The sequence below is a fragment of the Rosa chinensis genome, chromosome 3 (assembly GCF_002994745.2).
Source record: "Rosa chinensis cultivar Old Blush chromosome 3, RchiOBHm-V2, whole genome shotgun sequence".
Classification (NCBI taxonomy): Eukaryota; Viridiplantae; Streptophyta; class Magnoliopsida; order Rosales; family Rosaceae; genus Rosa; species Rosa chinensis.
In genome coordinates this window covers 2,977,413-3,002,655 of record NC_037090.1, presented here as the reverse complement: position 1 = coordinate 3,002,655, position 25,243 = coordinate 2,977,413, and the positions used below count along the sequence as shown (strand labels likewise).

Sequence of the window (25,243 nt, the reverse complement as noted above, 5' to 3'; positions counted from 1 at the left end):
ATGAACTTCGTGAGATTACTCACCTTGAAACTCCCGCTGCGTCTTTTATACAGAACAGAACCAAAACTAATCACCAACAACTCGTCCAATTCACCTTTAGAAGCACCTAATCACCAATGACCTCAAATCAGTAACGATTCACAAACGATTTAAGTCCGAAACCCCTGTTTTGAACTAAATCCCCAAAGTGGCGCCAATCGAGGCAAAACCACATCCGAGACCTCCCAAAGTCTCCGGAATACGTCCGCGATCGATGTGACCAAACCACAAGTCGATCGGACGCTCGAATCCTCACGGATCTAATAAATCGATCGGTATGAAACTGCAAAAATCATAACAATTCCATACGAACTCCAAAATTTGCATATTATATATCGAAACGCTCGTATCAACGAGTAGAACATATATAATACCAAAAACAGTTCCTTAAGTGGCCGGAACACCGCCGGAACGCCGCCACAGGCGGTGGCGCACCGCCGCCGGCCAAAACTCAATATTTCACAAAACTCCCAACATCAAAAAGCTTCATCTAAGCATGCTTGTGAACTTTCATAACTGGATCGAAGTCAGAAAACAAGCCTAAGGGATTGAAAACTACCTCACAAGCCGTGAACAGTAATCCCAACTGAGTTGAACAAGGTTTCACGTGAATCGATCCAAACAACCACCAAGGATCGATCGACGAGGCTGCTCTGAGCTCAACCAAGAAGACTCGAAGCCTTGCCGACGTCGGAACAAGGATTTCCGGTCGGGTCCGATTTCCTCAACCTGTGCCGCCTTGCAGCGCAGTCGTGAAGGAGAATCGCCACTAGAGACCATCACAGAGACGATCGGAGCAAGGAGGCGAGTAGTTCTGGGCTGGTTTCACCGGAAGAGGTCGCCGGAGATGCATGTTCCGACCGGGTCGGAATACCGGGTTCAGGTTGGGTCAGAAGGAAAATTTCGTTTCTGAAGGGGTCGACCGAGAGAGAAGAGAGAGAGAAAAATATTTCCGGAAATGGAAAGTGGAATAATGAAAATAATTTCTGATTTTCCTCTATTTATACTAAAACATAAACTTCTTCCGCTAGCCATAACTTTCTCATACAAACTCCGATTTCCGCGTTCCACATGTCCACGAACTCGTATCGATGCGCTCTACAACTTTCGTGAAGGAAGTTTTCGGAGAATCTCAACATATCAAAAGTCAACCTTGAACCCCCCCTAAAGTCATACTTTTCAAATAATTAATTCGTCCGAAACACTTCCGCTCCGTCCACGAGCCACGAAACCGTCCAACAACCGTAAATTAGATTCCGGAAATTCCTCGGAAAATAATTACGAATTTCCGGGGCATCACAGCACGCCCGTTGCATCATTCTCCTCCCACTTTCGCCTCTCGTTCCTGTGCATATCAGTCTGTTTGCAAGCCCAGAAACGTATAGTTCGGAACCTCTGATCAAAATTCTTTTTTCATCAAAGTTGTTTACCTTTGTCTCTTCTATCTGACCTCCACAAGAAAACCCTCAATACCTTCCCTGTCCATGCTATAGGGTCCACTAATTTATTCCGGACTCATGTAAATGCAAGACGGATCACAAGTTTTCAACAGCTTGTTGAATCTATGACCACTGCTGAAAGACATGGCAACGAACTTGTGAAAAGAGAAATTGATAGGCTTCAAGATAGCCATCAACAACATCGTCCTATGGCTAGAGAAGGTCACCATCGACATCATGATCCATACGATCGAAATGCTCATTAAGGTAATCGCCCAAGGCGACAATCACACTTCAGTAGAAGGCGTGCTTTTGAGGGACGAAGGGTTGGAAACCATAGAGCCAACATTGGCCATGGTCATCACTTTCCAACGCCACAGGTCCTAGGGACAATGCACATTGCTCCAATGTGCCTCAATCAAGGGAGGATCCTCTTTATGGTGTCTATTTCTTATATGGAACGTCTGATCAATGGACCTGAATTTGGAATGTATCTAAGAAGGTAGTCGCATCATGGTGATCAAGACATCGAGTTCAAAAAGACTTTAAATCTAGCAATGAAGACAAAATGCCGTAGATTTTTATTTAAGAATAGTCTTTTATTTTTCCAAGAATTATGTAATGGCAATTATGCCTTAATCAATAAATTGACTTATTGGATTAACTCTTTCTCACTAGGCTCACCTAATTAAGTGTAATGTCTAGGAAACTAGTTGAGATTAGTGGTATTTAAGTGAGCCTCGCACCACCAACATCTCTTCCTACTTTCCTGGGCATATTTAATTGGAGTTACCAAACGGATTGAGTGACTACAATTTGTCTAAAGTTTGATTTTTATTTTGGATTATATTATGGTCACGAAACTTTGATGTAATCATTGGCTATTTTATTAATAAAGTATCAATTTATTTTGAATGTCTTGGACATATTTTAATTTCAAACTTTATTATTTTTCAGTATGTTTCCTGGAGAGCTAGAATGTCTTGTGGATAGTGCAACTACGCATACTATTCTTTGAAATAGGCAATTATTCCTATGGATGACACCTACTAGATCCTCTGTGACTACAATGGCTGGATCATCTCAATTGATTCATGGTAGAGGTGCAGCCTAATTTATGTTGCCTAATGGCACAAATATAAATGTCACCGAAGCTCTTTATGCTCCTAGGGCTGGAAGAACTTTATTGAGCTTCAAAGATATAAAAGCCAATGGTTTTCATGTAGAAACACATTGTGAGAATGGATAAGAGTTCCTTTGCATCACCTCTAATGACTACGGACATAAAAGAGTCCTAGAGAAACTTATGTGTCGATCTAGTGGGTTTTATGCAACCACTATTCGAATAATTGAATCCAATCATGTTATGAGAGATGATTTATGGGATTCCGACACATATAGGCTTTGGCATGACCGTTTGGGACATCCAGGTCGTGATATGATGATCTGTATATTAAAGACTTTACATGGACATCCATTTTTCAAAATGAAAAGAAGTAAAAATCGGTTTTTGGATCAACAAGGAGCTTCTGCGCCTCATAGAGCCGTTTCCCCCCAAAACCAGCCCTCACAGGCCGGCGCCGCCATCCCCCTGCTGCCCAAGGGTGGCTTTGATGCCAACTATGCTCCTTTGACTCCAATTCCTACTTCTCAAGTACATTGTGGCTTCATGGCTCAACCAAAATCCTCATTGGTTATTTCTAAAGCCCATCATTTGTTCTGCAAAGCCTGCTCTTTAGCAAAATTAGGATCGAGACCATCCTATGAAAAAGACACTAAAGAAAATATACCATTCTTGCAAAGAATCCAATGTGATATTTGTGGACCTATTCAACCGCCGTGCTGACCATTTAGATATTTTATGGTGTTGGTTGATGCATCGACACGCTGGTCACATGTCATACTATTGTCCACAAGGAACGCTGCATTTGCTCACCACCCTGATCATCCTATTAAGTCTATAAGACTAGACAATGCTAGGGAGTTTACATAAAAAACTTTTGATGAATATTGCATGTCCATTGGGATTGAAGTTGAACATCCAATTCCTCATGTTCACACCCAAAATGGTCTTGCAGAAGCCGCCATTAAACGACTACAAATGGTTGCTAGAGCATTGGTTATGCGTATCAATCTCCCTATTTCTGTTTGGGGCTATGCAATATTGCATGCAGCTGTGCTTATTCATCTGAGGCCTACTGCCACTCAACCATTTTTTGCGTCCCAAAAGGTGACTGGGTATGAGCTTGATGTTTCACACTTACGCATATTTGGGTGTGCAGTTTACGTGCCAATTGCCTGCCACAACGCACCAAAATGGGTCCTCAAAGACGATTAGGAATTTATGTTGGATATGATTCTCCAACTATTGTCAGCTACTTAGAACCCTTGACAGACGATCTCTTTACCGCAAGATTTGTGGATTGTCACTTTGATGAGACAGTCTTCCAGTCGTTAGGGGGAGATAAGAACATAAATGTTCAACAGGAACGACATGAATTGTCGTGGTCTGTCCCCACTCTGTCTCATCTTGATCCCCCGAACCGCACAGTCCGAAATTGAAGTACGAAGAATTCTTGATCTTCAGAACGTATGTAGCAGAATCGATGCCTGATGAGTTTTCTGATATCTCTAAAGTGACGACATCACACATACCTGCTGCAAACATGTCTGCAAGAATTGATGTCCCTAAAACTAGAGGACATGAAGCCATCTCTAGAGCACCTAAGTATGGCGCCAACGTCCCCTATATGGGTGATCCAGTGGCTAGGCCCATGGCTCCTGCTAGGAAGCGCAGGAGGCCCATAGGTTCGATGGATTCTCGCCCAAGAAAGAAAGCGAGTTTGGCACAAAATAATCCATTAATCATTGATGTGAATAATCCATCTCATGAGAATATTTCGGATTATGGTTATGTCCAAGAGATATCATTGGGGGACGCTCCAATGTCAGAACCAATTCCAGAAAATAATGAGATCTCCATGAATTACACTAGTGTACATGAGATGATGGATAGAAATTCAATTGCTATTAATGATGCATTTGCATATCATGTTGCAAAAGGAATTATAGAATATGATAATATCGAACCTCGCTTTGTCGAAGAATGTCAACGAAGAGCGGATTGGCCTAAATGGAAAGATGCGATCCAAGCTGAATTAGATTCACTAGGAAAGAGACAGGTATTTGGGCCTATAACGCAAACACCCCTAGATGTAAAGCATGTTGGCCATAAATAAGTCTTTGTTAGAAAGCGTAATGAGAAAAATGAGGTGGTTAGATATGAAGCCCGCCTCGTGACGCAAGGTTTCTCTCAACTCCCTGGAATCGATTGCGAGGACACGTACTTTCCCGTAATGGACGTTATAACGTTCCACTACCTTGTCAGTTTAGTAGTTTCCGAAAAAATTGACATGCAGCTTATGGATGTGGTTACAACATATCTCTATGGGGATCTGGATTTAGAGATATATATGAAGGTTCCAGATGAACTTCAATTACCCAAATCAAGTGGCTCTAAATCACGGAGCGCTTTTCAATAAGATTAAGAAGCTCACTATATGGATTAAAACAATCCGGACGGATGTGGTATAACCGTCTAAGTGACTACTTGATTGGGAAGGGATATATTAACAATGAAATATGCCCATGCGTGTTTATTAAAAGAACAAGTTCCGAATTTGCAATTGTAGCAGTTTATGTCGATGACATGAACCTAATTGGAACTCTAGAGGAGTTAAAGGAAACTGCTAAATATTTGAAATCTGAATTTGAGATGAAAAATCTTGGGAAAATACGGTTCTGTCTCGGTTTAGAACTCGAGCACCGTAGTGATGGGATTTTGATCCATTAGTCTGCATATACTCAGAAAATTCTAAGGCGCTTTAATGAAGATAAAGCAAAGCCTGTGAGTACTCCCATGATTGGCCGTAGTCTTGAGCCCAGAAAAGATCCGTTTCCTCCAAATGATGAGGACGAGGAATTATTAGAGGCCGAAATGCCCTATTTAAGTGCAATAGGCGCATTATTGTACTTGGCTCAATGCACAAGACCGGACATCTCATTCGCAGTGAACTTGTTAGCTTGACATAGCTCTGCGCCAACACATAGGCATTGGATTGGTGTAAAAACAATTTTTCGATACCTAAGAGGTACGATTGATATGAGCCTATTTTTTCCCTACAGAGAGAAAAGGAATGACGGAAAATTGGGATCAAACACCATAAGGCAAGTTGCCACAGTTAAAGGAGTAGCCGCTAGCCAAGGTGCTGCTGCCGACACCGCCGCCTTCTATGGTGGCCGGTGCCCACCTCCTTCCCTCCATCAAAATGATTAGGGGTGGGCGCGGGTCGGGTCGGATCGGTGTTGGGCCCAAACCGTTTCCAAACGGCCCATTTCGGTTGGGCCAAAATTCAAACCGCAGCCCGATTATTTATGAGATGTACCGATATTTTCGGTGGGCCGAAATTGCGGTTCGGCCCAGTTCGGTTACCGTTTTTTTTAATGGGCTTGAATTATTTTATTTTTTTTAACAAAATTCTTTGAGTCAATTGTCCAATATCTAGGCCCAACTTCAATTTTCTGTTTTACACTTCAACAATAGATTAACTTAACGCCAATTCTTCGGTAATTGTTTGTTTAGAACAATCTGAGCAAACTTGTGCAAGAACAAATTAACTTATTTCACAGATCAAAGGAAGCAAATGATCATAGTTCATTAAAACAAATATAACAACAGAAATATATCAAAGGTTGGAGGACGACTTTCAATTCCCAGCTTCTAATCTCTTGGCTCCTGTAGATGAATATGAAAACCACTGATCCTGGTACAAGCCTACAAAAGTATTAGAGCATAAAACTTCACTGATCTCAATAGCCTAACAATCAAACTCTTAGTCGAACAACACTCATAAATATTCCTTTGTGCAGATCGTCTTTTCTTTGCAAATGAATATAATCAATCCTTGAATCCAAATCCTTACAAAGCAAACCCAAAATCATCCAATTAAAACCCAGATCTATAGCCTAATTCATATTCAAAATAGAAGCTTACCAATAGATTTTGATGAAAATCGGACTCGCTTAATGATGACCTATAGATCATGAACATACATAGTGACTAAACTTTTTGTTGTGGAAGATTTTTGTGAGAGAGAATGAGAGAATTGAGAGAAAAGGAATGAGAGGGTAAGAGAGAATGAGGAGGTTGCTGCTGCTGCTGCGAGAGAGATTGTGGCTATCAGCTAGGGTTATTAGGTTTATATTAGGTGATCAAGATTGTGTGTAGAAAGGTCCATAGTAAACCAAACCTCCCCCACTAGTAAAGTGACAACACGTTAATAAAAAAAGGTGATTGTGTTATTATTTGGTCAATTCGGTGTCAGTTCGGTCGATGTGAGGTGTGAAACCGGTGCCGATCTGAAAAGATTCGGTGCGGTTCGGTGAATGTTATTTTATGTGTATGTTGCAAGAGGTTCGGTCACCGACTCATTTTTCCGGCCCGGTTCGGCCGGTTTTTGAGTCCCGGGTCAGTTTATGCCCACCCCTAAAAATGACAATGATGTTTTGATGGGTTTTACTGATGTAGGGTATCTGTCTGACTCTCACAAAGGTCGCTCCCAAACTGGTTATGTCTTTACTATGGGAAGCACTGCGATATCTTGGAGGTCTACAAAGCAGACCCTTGTTGCTACTTCATCAAATCATGCAGAGATTATTGCTCTACATGAAGCCGTGCGTGAATGCATATGGCTAAGGTCTGTAATTAGACATATTTGAGGAAGTTGTGGTTTGAAGTCTACCACAGATGAACCTACATGTATCTATGAGGATAATGCAGGTTGTATTGAGAAAATGAAATTAGGTTTTATCAAGGGCTACAACACCAAGCATATATCTCCTAAGTTCTTTTATAATCAGCAACAACAATCACTTCTAAAAATTGAAGTGAATCAAATCTGATAAGAGGATAATGTAGCGGACTTATTCACTAAGCGTTACCTAAATCCACCTTCAAGAAACATGTGAAGAGCATCAGATTGATAAAGTTATCCGAACTCCCACAATTGTAGCAATCAGGGAGATTTCAACATTAGGGGGAGTTATGATGTCTACATGTTCGATCTCGAAGAGTGAATGACGTGTTGTACTATTTTTCTCCTCTTCGAGCTTGTTTTTGTCCCACAGGGTTTTTCACTCGAGTAAGGTTTTTAACGAGGCAATGAATGAAGCCCCATCACCGAGTTTGAGCAGCACAAGGGGGAGTAGACTTATGTGTGCCTATTCAAATCAGGATTAGTTCCATGATTGTAATAGGAGATAATGTTCTAGAATTCCTAATTCTATTCAGAATAGTTTTCCTTGTAACATTAGAACATGTACTTTGTAATCCCTATATATAGGGCTCCTATTCTCAATATTGAATACACAATTCTCTCATCAATCTCTCTCGAATCTCTCATTCTTAAACAAAATACAGAAAATTCAACTACAAAAAACTTACTGAAGACCAGAATTTTAGACAATTTTAAAAGAACCCAAATCAAGCACATACCAATTGAAAGGTTTCTCCCAAAGTCGATCAAAATTCTAGCAGCAAGCTTTTCCGAAACAAACCCAAACCTTGCTCTGAAAGTTCATCAAAATCTGAAATACTACATCAAATCCAGAATTAAAGATGCCAAATTGTATATGAAATATGGCAGATAATCTGTGTAAACGAAATGCTCACAACTTGAATACCATACCTGGAGAACTTTTCTGCAGCAGATTGTTGGGAAATAAAGCTGTTTGCGTCTCAAGATTTGTATAGATTCTATGTATGCCCTGTAAATAAAGTGTCCAGCTACAAATAAAGTCTGGACATTAGATATCATGGGCAATTAAATCGTTCTATCGAATCTATCCAATAACAGTAATCAACAAATTGACAGAAATAGAGGAAATAGAAATGAAGAGTTAAATAAAGGGAAAATTACTGGTCACACCTTATACTTTGGGTGCGTCGACAGTTTAGTCCCTAACGTTCTAATTTTAACAAGTAACTCCCTATACATTCAAATTTCACACAGTTTGGTCTAAAATGACCATTTTACCCCTCACTTCCTTTTTTTTTTTTATTCTTCTCTTTTTTTTTCTTTTTCTTTTTTCTGCTTCTCTTTCACTCACTCTCTCTATCTCTCTCGGCAACCATCTTACATTCTTACCAAGATGCATTCTGACATGCTCATGATACCCATCAACGAGTGTTGTAGAAAGATCGACGGGTCCAGTAGAGGATTCTCCACCGCCTGGTCAACTGGAGCAAAGGCGGTCAACGAACTCGGAGGGTTCTTGAACCCTATGAGCTGCAAATCAAGAAACGAAGCCATCAACTACACAGATCTTATTAACCACCCTAAAAAAAACCCAAAAACTCAAAACATTTCTCCCACAATGAGTTAAAAATCCAATGAACCAGTGATCAAATTACATCAATATCATAAGCAAACGTCATCAAATCTGCATTACTGCATACTAACAGACAAGATCAAACCAAAACAGAACAGAAAACCAAACAAGCACATTCAGAATCAGGCGAAAACAATCTAATCAGGCCTAAACAGAAGCAATTGAAGCAGTGAAAAAAAGGGCGTATTGAATTTACCGCAATACGATCACGGGGGTGATTGTACCGACACCTCGAGCCGCACCCATAAATCCTAGTCTTGAGATAGTAACTGCAATCGGCCTCCTCGGGTTGTTCCGGGTACGATTCTCCGGGTCCGAAACCAGATCGTACTTGTACCGTTCGACGAGGCGACCCGCACATCAGATCGACTACCGGAATTCGGGTCGGGGCGGGAGCATGGAAATTCGGGTCGAAGAAGTCCTCGACTCCGAGAATGATCAGGAACTAGTCGGCGTAGATAGGCGAGGCGGCGGTTGTGACCCTGACGCCTTTGAGCGAGAGTCTGCAGCCAGAAGGCAGCGAGGTGACGACGAGGGAGCTGCTGGAGGGGAGCGTCTGGATCTTGATGCCGGTGGGGAGGGATTTTAGGGTTTGGAGGGGGAGAGCGAGAGGGGCGAAGTGGAATTTTTGGATAGGGAGTGAGGGCTGGCTGGCTCTTATCTAGGGAGGGTAAGAAGAAGGGAAGAAGAGGGAGGGCTGGCGGGAGAAGAGACAGAGTGAGAGAGAAGCAGAAAAAAGAACCAAAAAAAAAAGAAAAAAAGAAGAATTAAAAAAAAAAAGTGAGGGGTAAAGTGGTCATTTTGGACCAAACTTTGTGAAATTTGAATGTATAGGGAGTTACTTGTTAAAATTAGAACGTTAGGGACTAAACTGTCGACGCACCCAAAATATAGGGTGTGACTAGTAATTTCCCCTTAAATAAATGATATATCAGCTAATATTCAAATAGATTTAGCAAGTATAGCTTGGAAGAATGAATTAAAAATAAATGATATATCAGCTGATATATATTCAAACAGATTTATCAAGTTAAGCTTGGAAGAATGAATTAAATTCCTGGCTGGCTTGGATCAATTAGTTCTTGGTTGTAATTTTACCTCTGCAGTGTAAACTGTACAAAATCAAGAGTTGAAAGCTGAAGCATACTTGAAGCAGTAGTATTATATATTGATGATTCTCTGCTCATGGTTCTTTCTGTTGTCTTTTGTTCTCAGCTGAAGAGATTGAAAAAGTGTTTAGGTTGAATACTTGGATATTATGATTCATATCAAAATTCAATGGTGGCATATTTGGTAGTAATCTCAGTTTCCCTCATCACATCGTACCCTTATTCATTCATATTAGGCTCGTTAATCAACCTTTAGTTTAAGTTAATATATCAGTAAAGTATTGCAATCAAATAGGCAAAAAAAAAAATATTGGAATGATTGCATATAAATCCAATTTTTCGAGAGACTGCGTGAGGAAAATGAAAAAATAAAAACGAAGAGAAAGATGAAAATGAATTAATTACTGGTGAGTAGAAAGGGGAGAGGGAGAGAGAGAGAGAGAGATAGACGTATATATATGGTGGTGTTATGGTGAGTAGCCATTTGGCCCATTTCCCTCGTATTTTAGGCACACGTCGCTCTCCCTCTCCATCATCTCCATTGCTCTGCTCTGCTCTGCTCTCAGCTCCCAACTCTCGACGCCCCCATCCAACAATTCTACTCCTCTCCTCTCATGATCATCTATGAATTCAGGTGATTCTAATTAATTAACACTATATATCTCTCCCTCACCACATTATTTTCAATTTCAACCAACTGCTCTGCATTTTAAACCAACCAACTCAATCTCATAATTAATTTTGCATTCAACATATATAATCGCATCACATATTATTTCTCTGTAGACTTTGGTCCCTATTTATTTCGTTTCAAGATGAAGGCTTTTCAGAAAACTTAATGGAAATGTTTTAAAATTTGTTCGTTTCAGCCTTTGATTGAGGTTCTCTGGCATTGAGTGTTGATAAAAGATGACACAGGACCACACAATTATCACCACTAGTCGAGAACAAAGAAAACACCCAAAAACACTCGAAATCAAAATCAATTAAAGCCAAACTAATTAAATCAAGTTCCATGCCTTGATCCCATTGCATTGTTCTCATCTAGGTGGCCAACGTTCAATTCTATTAGAACTTGATTTAGTAAATGATACGAATGATCAAATCAAGTTTTAAGCCAAGCACAAACCCAACAATCTTCTCCGATCGAACAAAACAAACAGACCAGAAAAACAAATTATTGGCTTACAGAACTGCTTATGCTCCGCTCTGCTAATAGAAGAGTGGCAACCCGTTCATCTTACCCTACCAAATTGAAAGATAACTATGGCACACGCCTTGAACATAAATTTTATGACGCTGATTCCCTGTGAAATCCTTACACCCTAGTTTTGTAAGTTTTTGGTAACTGGAAACTATGTGATCGATCCACCCTAAATTGGTATTTATTTGTTTATAGGATTAGTTTAGTCATATAAATAGTGTAATAAATGTTTAAAAAGTGTAATTAATGTTGTGAAATGAGAAAGGAAAATGGATCTAAGGAGAATGGATTCTCCCTCCTATTTTCCTTATAAATGTTTAAAAAGTGTAATTAATATTGTGAAATGAGAAAGTAAAATGGATCTAAGGAGAATGGAAGGATTCATTATCCTTCCTATTTTCCTTTGCAAGAGTAACCATTTTCCTAACCTTGCACTTACCATCAGACCAAAAAAAAAAAAAAAAAAACTTGCACTTACCAAACATGGGAAAGTAAGCACTTTTCCATTCTCAAGCTTAAAATCCATGAAACAAACAAGACCTTAGTTTATGAAAAATTCTAACACGGGAATTGGTAGCTAGTGATGAATTCTAACTCTAATCAATGTTGTGAATGCTAATTTCGTTTACTTGTAATCTATTAGAAATTTTATTTACTTGTAATCTATTAAAAATAGTATTAGTCGTAATTGGGAATTGTTACGTGAGCTGATACAGTGAGAAGTAGCAGCAGCAAATCTGGCTGCTGCTGCAACAAATCTTATGCAGCCGTATTTCCTGACTTTTGTATTTGTCTTTCATACATAACTCTATTTTGTATTTACCTTTCACACTTATCTATAGGCAATTTGTCCTGCTATATATATCCTCCAGTTTGGATATATAAGAGTACACTGGCAATTATACCATAGATCTCTATAATTGACAGGAAATCCTGGGCTCCCAAGATATGACCAATTGGGGTAACATCAAGGAACACTACTCTACTAAACAACGTCAAAAAAAAAACAGGAAAAGCTCCCAGTAGCAAGCATTAAAAACTTGTTTTTCTTTGTCCACATTGCCTACAAGATTTGTCTATATCTGTTTAAAAACCAGTAGTAAGCATACCCAGCTTTCAGTTTCATATCTGTTTTCAGTTGCAGACACAAGGTCGGCCTTGAGCTCATTCTTGGTTTCTTGATTACTTAACAACTAATTGGGTATATGCATCTGAACTCTTTCATTCATCAATTGATGAGCTTCTGTGTTAATGATTTGGAGCTTATTGAAGTTTAGATTTTGGGTTTCTCTTTTTTGGTAAACTCTTACTGTCATACTCTGCTTCTAAAACATGGATAGACATCTAACCTATATATAGCTCTCTGCTTAGTACATTTTGATTTTGAGCTCTCTGTGGTTTGTTGTAAAAGCCTGTGCTTCTCACTGTAAGCAGACCTTTTGTTTAAAAACTGTAGTTCTTTTATATGTCAGAGCATTTCGAGACTTGGAAATCAATTTGTCAATACCTTTGTTTTGAATTTCAGTTTGTAACATCATTTTCTAATAGCGACAAACATAAAGAACCTGTTCTTAGAGGTCACTTTTGTGCTGCCATACTATATATCCATGATTTACAGGTTGCACCATTCATTTTATTTAATTCTAGAGCCAGATTTCAAATGGGAGTGACTATTTCAACATTCAAAGAATAGTAGTCAACCAATCCTTCTAAGGCGTTTTAATTACCTTGTGATGTGAGGCACTTCATGATATTTGGAAAGTTATTGATGGTCTTTTGTGCATGAGATTAGACATATGCTTTCAAGTAGCAACCGTGCAATGTACTCGTCCTAGTTTTTGTTCAAAATTTGATTTCACTTCTATATCAGCTAGCGGTTTGATGGAGGACAAGTGTGCAATCAAGAATGATGTCACCGAAGTAATATTTCAGGCGAAACTAAATCTTTTCATGATGCTTTTCAACGTGTCCATTTTTAGAATCTTTTGGCTTACGATGTGCTCTCTTTGTTCTGCTCTTACTTGATTTATGGAGTTAATAGGAAATACCCCAATGGTATATCTCAACAATGTCGTGGATGGTTGTGTAGCCAGAATTGCTGCCAAGCTAGAGACAATGGAGCCTTGCTCTAGTGTAAAAGACAGGCATATTCTTTGCTATTGTTTGTTTTGAATTGAGTTTGATTTTGATGACAACTTAGCAAGTAAGGATTGTAAGTTTTACAGTAACATAATGGACATTTCCTTGAAATTTCATTATGCAGGATCGCATATAGCATGATCAAGGATGCAGAGGATAAAGGTCTAATTACGCCAGGGAAGGTAGGAATATACTTAATGTACACCAGATATATAAATGTATTTCTGTAAAATCTATGCATAGGTCTTGTTTTTCCCTTTTTATTTTCCTTTGAGGCTGTCAAGTCTGACTATGTAATTAAATCGCCTCTAGCTTGTGTCATCCAAAATGTGGATTATTTCAAGTTTCAATAACTTAATTACTTCCCTTGCATCCTCTATATGCACAAATACTGGGCTCAAGACTGTTCTTATTGAGCCTACAAGTGGCAACACTGGCATTGGATTGGCATTCATTGCTGCAATCAAGGGTTACAAGCTCAAGCTAAGCATGCCATCTAAAATGAGTCTTGAAAGAAGAATTGTCCCCCTAGCTTTTGGAGCTGAGGTCTTTCTCACAGATCCTGCCAAGGGCTTTAAGGGACTTATTGCTAAGGCGGATGAGCTGCTAAGTAACACACCTAATAGCTTTATGCTTCAACAATTGGAAAACCCTGCCAATCCAAAGGTAGTTTTGCAGCGAAGTATAGTATTGTGGCTAGACTGCTTAGAGATTTCCTGAATCCTTTTTTTATGATTTGTGTAGGTTCATTATGAAACCACTGGCCCAGAGATATGGAGAGACTCAGGAGGGAAAGTTGATGTCTTTGTTTCAGGAATAGGGACTGGGGGTACTGTAACCGGTGCAGGAAGTTTCCTTAAAGAGCAAAATCCAGATATTAAGGTTGAGTTTTGTATAATAGATAGATGTGTTATATGAGCATGTAAATACAGGAGAGAGATATTAAACCCACATGGTCAAGTGGTGACTGTCGTGTGACTTCTTTTGTTTATTATGTTTAGGTATGTGGGGTAGAACCAGCTGAAAGTGCAGTATTGAATGGTGGCAAACCTGGTGAGTTACTACTTACTATACCTGCATTTTTTGTAAGATATATTACAGTATGTTAGCTTCAATTAAGGTGACTAGGTCTGTGCTTGTACTTCTACAGCTTGAAATTACTGTCAACTCTTGCATGTATTGATATATAATATGCATGTTCGTGTTGAAGGGATGCATCTGATCCAAGGAATTGGTGCTGGTTTCATACCTCCAGTTCTGGATGTTAGCTTGCTGGATGAAGTTATTCAAGTAAGTCTGGAAGTCATCTTGACTGATTTAAAATTTGAATTTAAACGTGAAATTGGTTGCTCTTACTTGTATAAGTTCTTGCAGCACTTTACTTCACAATAGGAGATAGTAGGTTTCGTTTTGTCAAAACATGACAGAGCATTTCTCTTTTTTACTTCCAGAAGTCTCATGAAAGATGGGAAGTATAGTAAGGAGGGGTTCAACTAGCTACCATAGTTCAAAATTCACTTTACTAGAAATTCTTAGAATTCTCAAATAAACCAAATCTCGACCAAGTTCCAAGCACTTGTAACATCGAAAATATCATCATTAGCAATGTACCATTTCCTTTATTTACATGCCAGTATGTGTTGTCTAATGTTTCAGTAAAATTGTAGGTATCCAGTGAGGAAGCAATTGAAACTGCTAAGCTGCTTGCGCTAAAAGAAGGTCTTTTGGTACGTAGGGTAGCAGCAAGTTGAAATGACTTGGTGTTACGATAGTTCTAGGAACTTGGTACTCTCCATTATTGTAGACATTGATCTTTCAAATATTTTGCAGATGGGGATTTCATCAGGTGCTGCAGCAGCAGCAGCAATAAAGTTGGCAAAGAAGCAAGAAAATGCTGGAAAATTAATAGTTGTAAGTTTAACTTCATTATTAATTGAAATATGTTTGTATATGTTTCTATTATTTTGTTCTTATATTAATATTTTTGACTTAAAATTGCTGTTATTACCTGCACAGTTTTCTCATTGATCTAAAACTTCACTAACTTTCCTGCTTGTGCAGGTTGTGTTTGCCAGTTCTGGAGAGCGTTATCTGTCTTCTCCACTCTTCGATACCATTAGGCACGAGGCAGAAAATATGAAGTTTGAATGATAGTGTTGCTGTGGTTCATAATATGCTCTACTTATGTCAGGTTCCTCTGGTTATTGGTATAATAAGAAAAATGCTTCTAGTGTGCAAGGCAATATAACCCTTAAGTGGTACTTATGCTTTGTGTTCTTGGAGCCCCTTCTAATTTTCTGTCAACACTATGAACATTCTATATATTAAGGTATAATGCGTAACCAGAAGATACCAGTTTGTGAGTCTGTAATTCCACTATTGATCACGTGTTGTACTTCTACTGAAATACCTGCTGGTTCAGAATAGAAAGATAAAATAATTACTAGTGGAACACTTGTTTCTTGAGGCTCACATTTCCGGGCAATTGTAGAACCACATATTTCTCAGAACTAGAATCCATGGATCAAGAGATAGAGTAGTACTCAACTTGAATGCTAGGCTTGGATTTGAATACGATTATGAGAGACACAGAAATACCCAAAGCAATGGTTACAACTCGGAGCCAGATTTTGCACTTTGTAAACATCAGCACTGATAAATCCCACATTGAGAAAACAAGTAGGCATGGAACTGAATGAGGGTATAAAGAGAAAAGAGAAACATTTCAAATTGGGTCTAGTATTTCATATCATTTACAACTGTTGGGTAAAGACGATGCAATGAAACTCTTACGTCATTTTTTAAAGCTGTCAAATGTATGAAATCTGTAATCTTGAAGGTTGAATGATGAAAAAGTTTCATTGCATTGTCCTCATCTAACGTTGTCCTCTTGATTGAATAGATGATATGACGAACTAAATCAAGTTCTATGCCTTAATCCCTATTGCATTGTATTGAGCAAATTATTGAGCTAGGTTTTGACGACAACACCAAGCATATATCTCCTAAGTTCTTTTATAATAAGCAACAACAATCACTTCTAAAGATTGAAGTTAATCAATTCCAATCAAAGGATAATGTAGTGGATTTATTCACTAAGTCGTTACCTAAATCCACCTTTGAAAAACATGTGAAGTGTATCGGATTGAGAAAGTTATCCAAACTCCCACGATTGTAGCAATCAGGGAGATATCGACATTAGGGGGAGTTATGATGTCTACATGTTCGATCTCGAAGAGTGAAATACGTGTTGTACTCTTTTTCTCCTTCTCGAGCTTGTTTTTGTCCCACATGATTTCACTTGAGTAAGGTTTTTAACGAGGCAACGGATGAAGTGTCACCACCAAGTTTAAGCTGCATAAGGGGGAGTGTTGAAGGAAATCAACTTATGTGTGCCTATTCAAACTAGGATTAGTTCCTTGATTGTAATAAGAGAGAATGTTCTAGAATTCCTAGTCCTATTCGGAATAGTTTTCCTTGTAACATTAGAACATGTACTTTGTAATCCCTATATATAAGGCTTCTATTCTCAATATTGAATACACAATTCTCTCATCAATCTCTCTCGAATCTCTCATTCTTAAACACATTATCAGCACGAGCTTTAACCCTGAAATTAAAAACCAAAAACAAAAAACCACAAGAAAAATTCCTTGCACCTAGCCCACGCCAGCCGTTCCACCACCGTCGAAACTCACCACGCTGCCCTCCTGCAGCATCGCCACACACCTGCTGCCCTTGCAGCACAGCCGCACGCCCGCTGCCCCTACAGCAGAACCGCAAGTGTCACGCCCCTGATTTTACACACATGAAAATCGATATATATATATATATATATATAATCTCATAATTATACATACGTGAACGTTCAGTCATCAATACAAAATACCTGAAATCTTTTTCCCTTAAACTTACACACATATTGATGCCCTGAACCCTCAAAGTTAATATACACTCGCTCCAAAGAGTTATATATTACATAAGCTTACGAATTAAATTGTCAACAACAAGATAAAACGTAAATACTCCTCAGAGCTCACTACAACGGAAGTCCAAACAACGGTAAAGTCACAAAAATGGCTTCCTACAGTAAAGCTGCAAAGGCGCTACCTCAGCTTCAGCACGATTATCCTAACCTGCAGGATTAACCTCTACACCGTTTGAATGGTGCACCGGGTTGCCACACAACAAACCCGGTAAGCTTTTGCAAGCCCGTATGAGTAACTCAAAACCACACATGCACAACTCGCCTAACGAGGAAACCCATCAACTCGTAAAAAGAGACACACACTCTGTTTTCCCAAAACAGCACATTCTTTTCCCAAAAGAAACGAATACAAGTCACCCCATGACAAAGTCATATTAATTGAAAACTCTGACAGTTCAATATGCATTTCCCAAAAATCACAATAAAGGTCACACCGTGACCAAATCATATAAATTGAAACTCTGACAATTAAATATGATAAACAAGTCCTCCCAAGACATTTAAAAGAAAGAATCCCTGAAACTCCCTTTTAAAACACATTCTCAAATCAACACAAGTCACCCCGTGACAAAATCATAATAATTGAAACTCTGACAATTAAATATGATAAACAAGTCCTCCCAGGACATTTAAAAGAAAGAATCCCCGAAACTCCCTTTTAAAAACACGTACTCATGAGCATCAGATAGCTCCCCGCTACCCCCCATGATGTACTATGGCAACAGACTAGAGCTCTAATTGATCGTATCCACAAACCCGGCCAAAGGCGTGAAGTCCCGATATATATGCCTGAGGTTACTCCCAGCAACCCCAAATCCTCAGACCTCCCCGGTCGTCAGATCAAAACCTTTCAAAATGGTCACTCAGGACCCAAAAGTTACTCAACTCACACAAAAGGAGATGTCACCCCGTGACCTCCAATCATCAGACCTCCTCGGTCATCAGATCAAAACATTAACTCAAACCAAAAGGAGAAATCACAAACTGTGACTCTCAGATCTTCTGACCCCCGGTCGTTAGATCAAAACATTCAAATCACATCAAAGCAACTCACACCAAATCTTGATACTTTTCAAAACAATAGAAATTCCCAATTCCCACAAAATGTTTCTCGAAAAGTCAAGCCCCAAAACAATAGAATGAAACCCATCAATACCTATTGATTCAATTCACTCATCAACCCACAAGAATATACATATTCCACGTAAATATATATATACGTGCTCATTCACTCAGGAATGCCACTAATACCAACTATAGTTTGCAGTTAACTAAATAACTCTCAAAACAAAAGGGTCAACCCGTTCGTGAATGAACTTCGTGAGATTACTCACCTTGAAACTCCCGCTGCGTCTTTTATACAGAACAGAACCAAAACTAATCACCAACAACTCGTCCAATTCACCTTTAGAAGCACCTAATCACCAATGACCTCAAATCAGTAACGATTCACAAACGATTTAAGTCCGAAACCCCTGTTTTGAACTAAATCCCCAAAGTGGCGCCAATCGAGGCAAAACCACATCCGAGACCTCCCAAAGTCTCCGGAATACGTCCGCGATCGATGTGACCAAACCACAAGTCGATCGGACGCTCGAATCCTCACGGATCTAATAAATCGATCGGTATGAAACTGCAAAAATCATAACAATTCCATACGAACTCCAAAATTTGCATATTATATATCGAAACGCTCGTATCAACGAGTAGAACATATATAATACCAAAAACAGTTCCTTAAGTGGCCGGAACACCGCCGGAACGCCGCCACAGGCGGTGGCGCACCGCCGCCGGCCAAAACTCAATATTTCACAAAACTCCCAACATCAAAAAGCTTCATCTAAGCATGCTTGTGAACTTTCATAACTGGATCGAAGTCAGAAAACAAGCCTAAGGGATTGAAAACTACCTCACAAGCCGTGAACAGTAATCCCAACTGAGTTGAACAAGGTTTCACGTGAATCGATCCAAACAACCACCAAGGATCGATCGACGAGGCTGCTCTGAGCTCAACCAAGAAGACTCGAAGCCTTGCCGACGTCGGAACAAGGATTTCCGGTCGGGTCCGATTTCCTCAACCTGTGCCGCCTTGCAGCGCAGTCGTGAAGGAGAATCGCCACTAGAGACCATCACAGAGACGATCGGAGCAAGGAGGCGAGTAGTTCTGGGCTGGTTTCACCGGAAGAGGTCGCCGGAGATGCATGTTCCGACCGGGTCGGAATACCGGGTTCAGGTTGGGTCAGAAGGAAAATTTCGTTTCTGAAGGGGTCGACCGAGAGAGAAGAGAGAGAGAAAAATATTTCCGGAAATGGAAAGTGGAATAATGAAAATAATTTCTGATTTTCCTCTATTTATACTAAAACATAAACTTCTTCCGCTAGCCATAACTTTCTCATACAAACTCCGATTTCCGCGTTCCACATGTCCACGAACTCGTATCGATGCGCTCTACAACTTTCGTGAAGGAAGTTTTCGGAGAATCTCAACATATCAAAAGTCAACCTTGAACCCCCCCTAAAGTCATACTTTTCAAATAATTAATTCGTCCGAAACACTTCCGCTCCGTCCACGAGCCACGAAACCGTCCAACAACCGTAAATTAGATTCCGGAAATTCCTCGGAAAATAATTACGAATTTCCGGGGCATCACAGCACGCCCGTTGCATCATTCTCCTCCCACTTTCGCCTCTCGTTCCTGTGCATATCAGTCTGTTTGCAAGCCCAGAAACGTATAGTTCGGAACCTCTGATCAAAATTCTTTTTTCATCAAAGTTGTTTACCTTTGTCTCTTCTATCTGACCTCCACAAGAAAACCCTCAATACCTTCCCTGTCCATGCTATAGGGTCCACTAATTTATTCCGGACTCATGTAAATGCAAGACGGATCACAAGTTTTCAACAGCTTGTTGAATCTATGACCACTGCTGAAAGACATGGCAACGAACTTGTGAAAAGAGAAATTGATAGGCTTCAAGATAGCCATCAACAACATCGTCCTATGGCTAGAGAAGGTCACCATCGACATCATGATCCATACGATCGAAATGCTCATTAAGGTAATCGCCCAAGGCGACAATCACACTTCAGTAGAAGGCGTGCTTTTGAGGGACGAAGGGTTGGAAACCATAGAGCCAACATTGGCCATGGTCATCACTTTCCAACGCCACAGGTCCTAGGGACAATGCACATTGCTCCAATGTGCCTCAATCAAGGGAGGATCCTCTTTATGGTGTCTATTTCTTATATGGAACGTCTGATCAATGGACCTGAATTTGGAATGTATCTAAGAAGGTAGTCGCATCATGGTGATCAAGACATCGAGTTCAAAAAGACTTTAAATCTAGCAATGAAGACAAAATGCCGTAGATTTTTATTTAAGAATAGTCTTTTATTTTTCCAAGAATTATGTAATGGCAATTATGCCTTAATCAATAAATTGACTTATTGGATTAACTCTTTCTCACTAGGCTCACCTAATTAAGTGTAATGTCTAGGAAACTAGTTGAGATTAGTGGTATTTAAGTGAGCCTCGCACCACCAACATCTCTTCCTACTTTCCTGGGCATATTTAATTGGAGTTACCAAACGGATTGAGTGACTACAATTTGTCTAAAGTTTGATTTTTATTTTGGATTATATTATGGTCACGAAACTTTGATGTAATCATTGGCTATTTTATTAATAAAGTATCAATTTATTTTTGAATGTCTTGGACATATTTTAATTTCAAACTTTATTATTTTTCAGTATGTTTCCTGGAGAGCTAGAATGTCTTGTGGATAGTGCAACTACGCATACTATTCTTTGAAATAGGCAATTATTCCTATGGATGACACCTACTAGATCCTCTGTGACTACAATGGCTGGATCATCTCAATTGATTCATGGTAGAGGTGCAGCCTAATTTATGTTGCCTAATGGCACAAATATAAATGTCACCGAAGCTCTTTATGCTCCTAGGGCTGGAAGAACTTTATTGAGCTTCAAAGATATAAAAGCCAATGGTTTTCATGTAGAAACACATTGTGAGAATGGATAAGAGTTCCTTTGCATCACCTCTAATGACTACGGACATAAAAGAGTCCTAGAGAAACTTATGTGTCGATCTAGTGGGTTTTATGCAACCACTATTCGAATAATTGAATCCAATCATGTTATGAGAGATGATTTATGGGATTCCGACACATATAGGCTTTGGCATGACCGTTTGGGACATCCAGGTCGTGATATGATGATCTGTATATTAAAGACTTTACATGGACATCCATTTTTCAAAATGAAAAGAAGTAAAAATCGGTTTTTGGATCAACAAGGAGCTTCTGCGCCTCATAGAGCCGTTTCCCCCCAAAACCAGCCCTCACAGGCCGGCGCCGCCATCCCCCTGCTGCCCAAGGGTGGCTTTGATGCCAACTATGCTCCTTTGACTCCAATTCCTACTTCTCAAGTACATTGTGGCTTCATGGCTCAACCAAAATCCTCATTGGTTATTTCTAAAGCCCATCATTTGTTCTGCAAAGCCTGCTCTTTAGCAAAATTAGGATCGAGACCATCCTATGAAAAAGACACTAAAGAAAATATACCATTCTTGCAAAGAATCCAATGTGATATTTGTGGACCTATTCAACCGCCGTGCTGACCATTTAGATATTTTATGGTGTTGGTTGATGCATCGACACGCTGGTCACATGTCATACTATTGTCCACAAGGAACGCTGCATTTGCTCACCACCCTGATCATCCTATTAAGTCTATAAGACTAGACAATGCTAGGGAGTTTACATAAAAAACTTTTGATGAATATTGCATGTCCATTGGGATTGAAGTTGAACATCCAATTCCTCATGTTCACACCCAAAATGGTCTTGCAGAAGCCGCCATTAAACGACTACAAATGGTTGCTAGAGCATTGGTTATGCGTATCAATCTCCCTATTTCTGTTTGGGGCTATGCAATATTGCATGCAGCTGTGCTTATTCATCTGAGGCCTACTGCCACTCAACCATTTTTTGCGTCCCAAAAGGTGACTGGGTATGAGCTTGATGTTTCACACTTACGCATATTTGGGTGTGCAGTTTACGTGCCAATTGCCTGCCACAACGCACCAAAATGGGTCCTCAAAGACGATTAGGAATTTATGTTGGATATGATTCTCCAACTATTGTCAGCTACTTAGAACCCTTGACAGACGATCTCTTTACCGCAAGATTTGTGGATTGTCACTTTGATGAGACAGTCTTCCAGTCGTTAGGGGGAGATAAGAACATAAATGTTCAACAGGAACGACATGAATTGTCGTGGTCTGTCCCCACTCTGTCTCATCTTGATCCCCCGAACCGCACAGTCCGAAATTGAAGTACGAAGAATTCTTGATCTTCAGAACGTATGTAGCAGAATCGATGCCTGATGAGTTTTCTGATATCTCTAAAGTGACGACATCACACATACCTGCTGCAAACATGTCTGCAAGAATTGATGTCCCTAAAACTAGAGGACATGAAGCCATCTCTAGAGCACCTAAGTATGGCGCCAACGTCCCCTATATGGGTGATCCAGTGGCTAGGCCCATGGCTCCTGCTAGGAAGCGCAGGAGGCCCATAGGTTCGATGGATTCTCGCCCAAGAAAGAAAGCGAGTTTGGCACAAAATAATCCATTAATCATTGATGTGAATAATCCATCTCATGAGAATATTTCGGATTATGGTTATGTCCAAGAGATATCATTGGGGGACGCTCCAATGTCAGAACCAATTCCAGAAAATAATGAGATCTCCATGAATTACACTAGTGTACATGAGATGATGGATAGAAATTCAATTGCTATTAATGATGCATTTGCATATCATGTTGCAAAAGGAATTATAGAATATGATAATATCGAACCTCGCTTTGTCGAAGAATGTCAACGAAGAGCGGATTGGCCTAAATGGAAAGATGCGATCCAAGCTGAATTAGATTCACTAGGAAAGAGACAGGTATTTGGGCCTATAACGCAAACACCCCTAGATGTAAAGCATGTTGGCCATAAATAAGTCTTTGTTAGAAAGCGTAATGAGAAAAATGAGGTGGTTAGATATGAAGCCCGCCTCGTGACGCAAGGTTTCTCTCAACTCCCTGGAATCGATTGCGAGGACACGTACTTTCCCGTAATGGACGTTATAACGTTCCACTACCTTGTCAGTTTAGTAGTTTCCGAAAAAATTGACATGCAGCTTATGGATGTGGTTACAACATATCTCTATGGGGATCTGGATTTAGAGATATATATGAAGGTTCCAGATGAACTTCAATTACCCAAATCAAGTGGCTCTAAATCACGGAGCGCTTTTTCAATAAGATTAAGAAGCTCACTATATGGATTAAAACAATCCGGACGGATGTGGTATAACCGTCTAAGTGACTACTTGATTGGGAAGGGATATATTAACAATGAAATATGCCCATGCGTGTTTATTAAAAGAACAAGTTCCGAATTTGCAATTGTAGCAGTTTATGTCGATGACATGAACCTAATTGGAACTCTAGAGGAGTTAAAGGAAACTGCTAAATATTTGAAATCTGAATTTGAGATGAAAAATCTTGGGAAAATACGGTTCTGTCTCGGTTTAGAACTCGAGCACCGTAGTGATGGGATTTTGATCCATTAGTCTGCATATACTCAGAAAATTCTAAGGCGCTTTAATGAAGATAAAGCAAAGCCTGTGAGTACTCCCATGATTGGCCGTAGTCTTGAGCCCAGAAAAGATCCGTTTCCTCCAAATGATGAGGACGAGGAATTATTAGAGGCCGAAATGCCCTATTTAAGTGCAATAGGCGCATTATTGTACTTGGCTCAATGCACAAGACCGGACATCTCATTCGCAGTGAACTTGTTAGCTTGACATAGCTCTGCGCCAACACATAGGCATTGGATTGGTGTAAAAACAATTTTTCGATACCTAAGAGGTACGATTGATATGAGCCTATTTTTTCCCTACAGAGAGAAAAGGAATGACGGAAAATTGGGATCAAACACCATAAGGCAAGTTGCCACAGTTAAAGGAGTAGCCGCTAGCCAAGGTGCTGCTGCCGACACCGCCGCCTTCTATGGTGGCCGGTGCCCACCTCCTTCCCTCCATCAAAATGATTAGGGGTGGGCGCGGGTCGGGTCGGATCGGTGTTGGGCCCAAACCGTTTCCAAACGGCCCATTTCGGTTGGGCCAAAATTCAAACCGCAGCCCGATTATTTATGAGATGTACCGATATTTTCGGTGGGCCGAAATTGCGGTTCGGCCCAGTTCGGTTACCGTTTTTTTTAATGGGCTTGAATTATTTTATTTTTTTTAACAAAATTCTTTGAGTCAATTGTCCAATATCTAGGCCCAACTTCAATTTTCTGTTTTACACTTCAACAATAGATTAACTTAACGCCAATTCTTCGGTAATTGTTTGTTTAGAACAATCTGAGCAAACTTGTGCAAGAACAAATTAACTTATTTCACAGATCAAAGGAAGCAAATGATCATAGTTCATTAAAACAAATATAACAACAGAAATATATCAAAGGTTGGAGGACGACTTTCAATTCCCAGCTTCTAATCTCTTGGCTCCTGCAGATGAATATGAAAACCACTGATCCTGGTACAAGCCTACAAAAGTATTAGAGCATAAAACTTCACTGATCTCAATAGCCTAACAATCAAACTCTTAGTCGAACAACACTCATAAATATTCCTTTGTGCAGATCGTCTTTTCTTTGCAAATGAATATAATCAATCCTTGAATCCAAATCCTTACAAAGCAAACCCAAAATCATCCAATTAAAACCCAGATCTATAGCCTAATTCATATTCAAAATAGAAGCTTACCAATAGATTTTGATGAAAATCGGACTCGCTTA

At 39.7% G+C, this 25,243-nt stretch overlaps 1 protein-coding gene across 5 annotated transcripts; it reads left to right on the top strand.

The window, feature by feature from the left end:
- The first annotated feature begins 10,508 nt into the window (after nucleotides 1-10,508).
- Nucleotides 10,509-15,831, top strand: LOC112191488 (cysteine synthase). 5 transcript variants are annotated; one of them, XM_024330836.2, is made up of 11 exons: nucleotides 10,514-10,670; nucleotides 13,111-13,160; nucleotides 13,275-13,384; nucleotides 13,504-13,561; nucleotides 13,782-14,045; nucleotides 14,124-14,261; nucleotides 14,381-14,432; nucleotides 14,590-14,669; nucleotides 15,047-15,106; nucleotides 15,210-15,290; nucleotides 15,441-15,831. In XM_024330836.2, exons 1-11 carry the CDS (start codon nucleotides 10,661-10,663, stop codon nucleotides 15,528-15,530), a joined length of 993 nt encoding a protein of 330 aa, XP_024186604.1. In that variant the 5' UTR covers nucleotides 10,514-10,660; the 3' UTR covers nucleotides 15,531-15,831. The 5 variants fall into 5 exon arrangements, with proteins under 5 accessions (XP_040372397.1, XP_024186604.1, XP_040372398.1 ...); XM_024330837.2 differs by lacking the exon at nucleotides 10,514-10,670 and adding an exon at nucleotides 12,379-12,441; XM_040516462.1 differs by lacking the exon at nucleotides 13,111-13,160 and having other exon boundaries at nucleotides 10,524-10,670; nucleotides 13,330-13,384.
- Nucleotides 15,832-25,243: the final 9,412 nt, after the last annotated feature.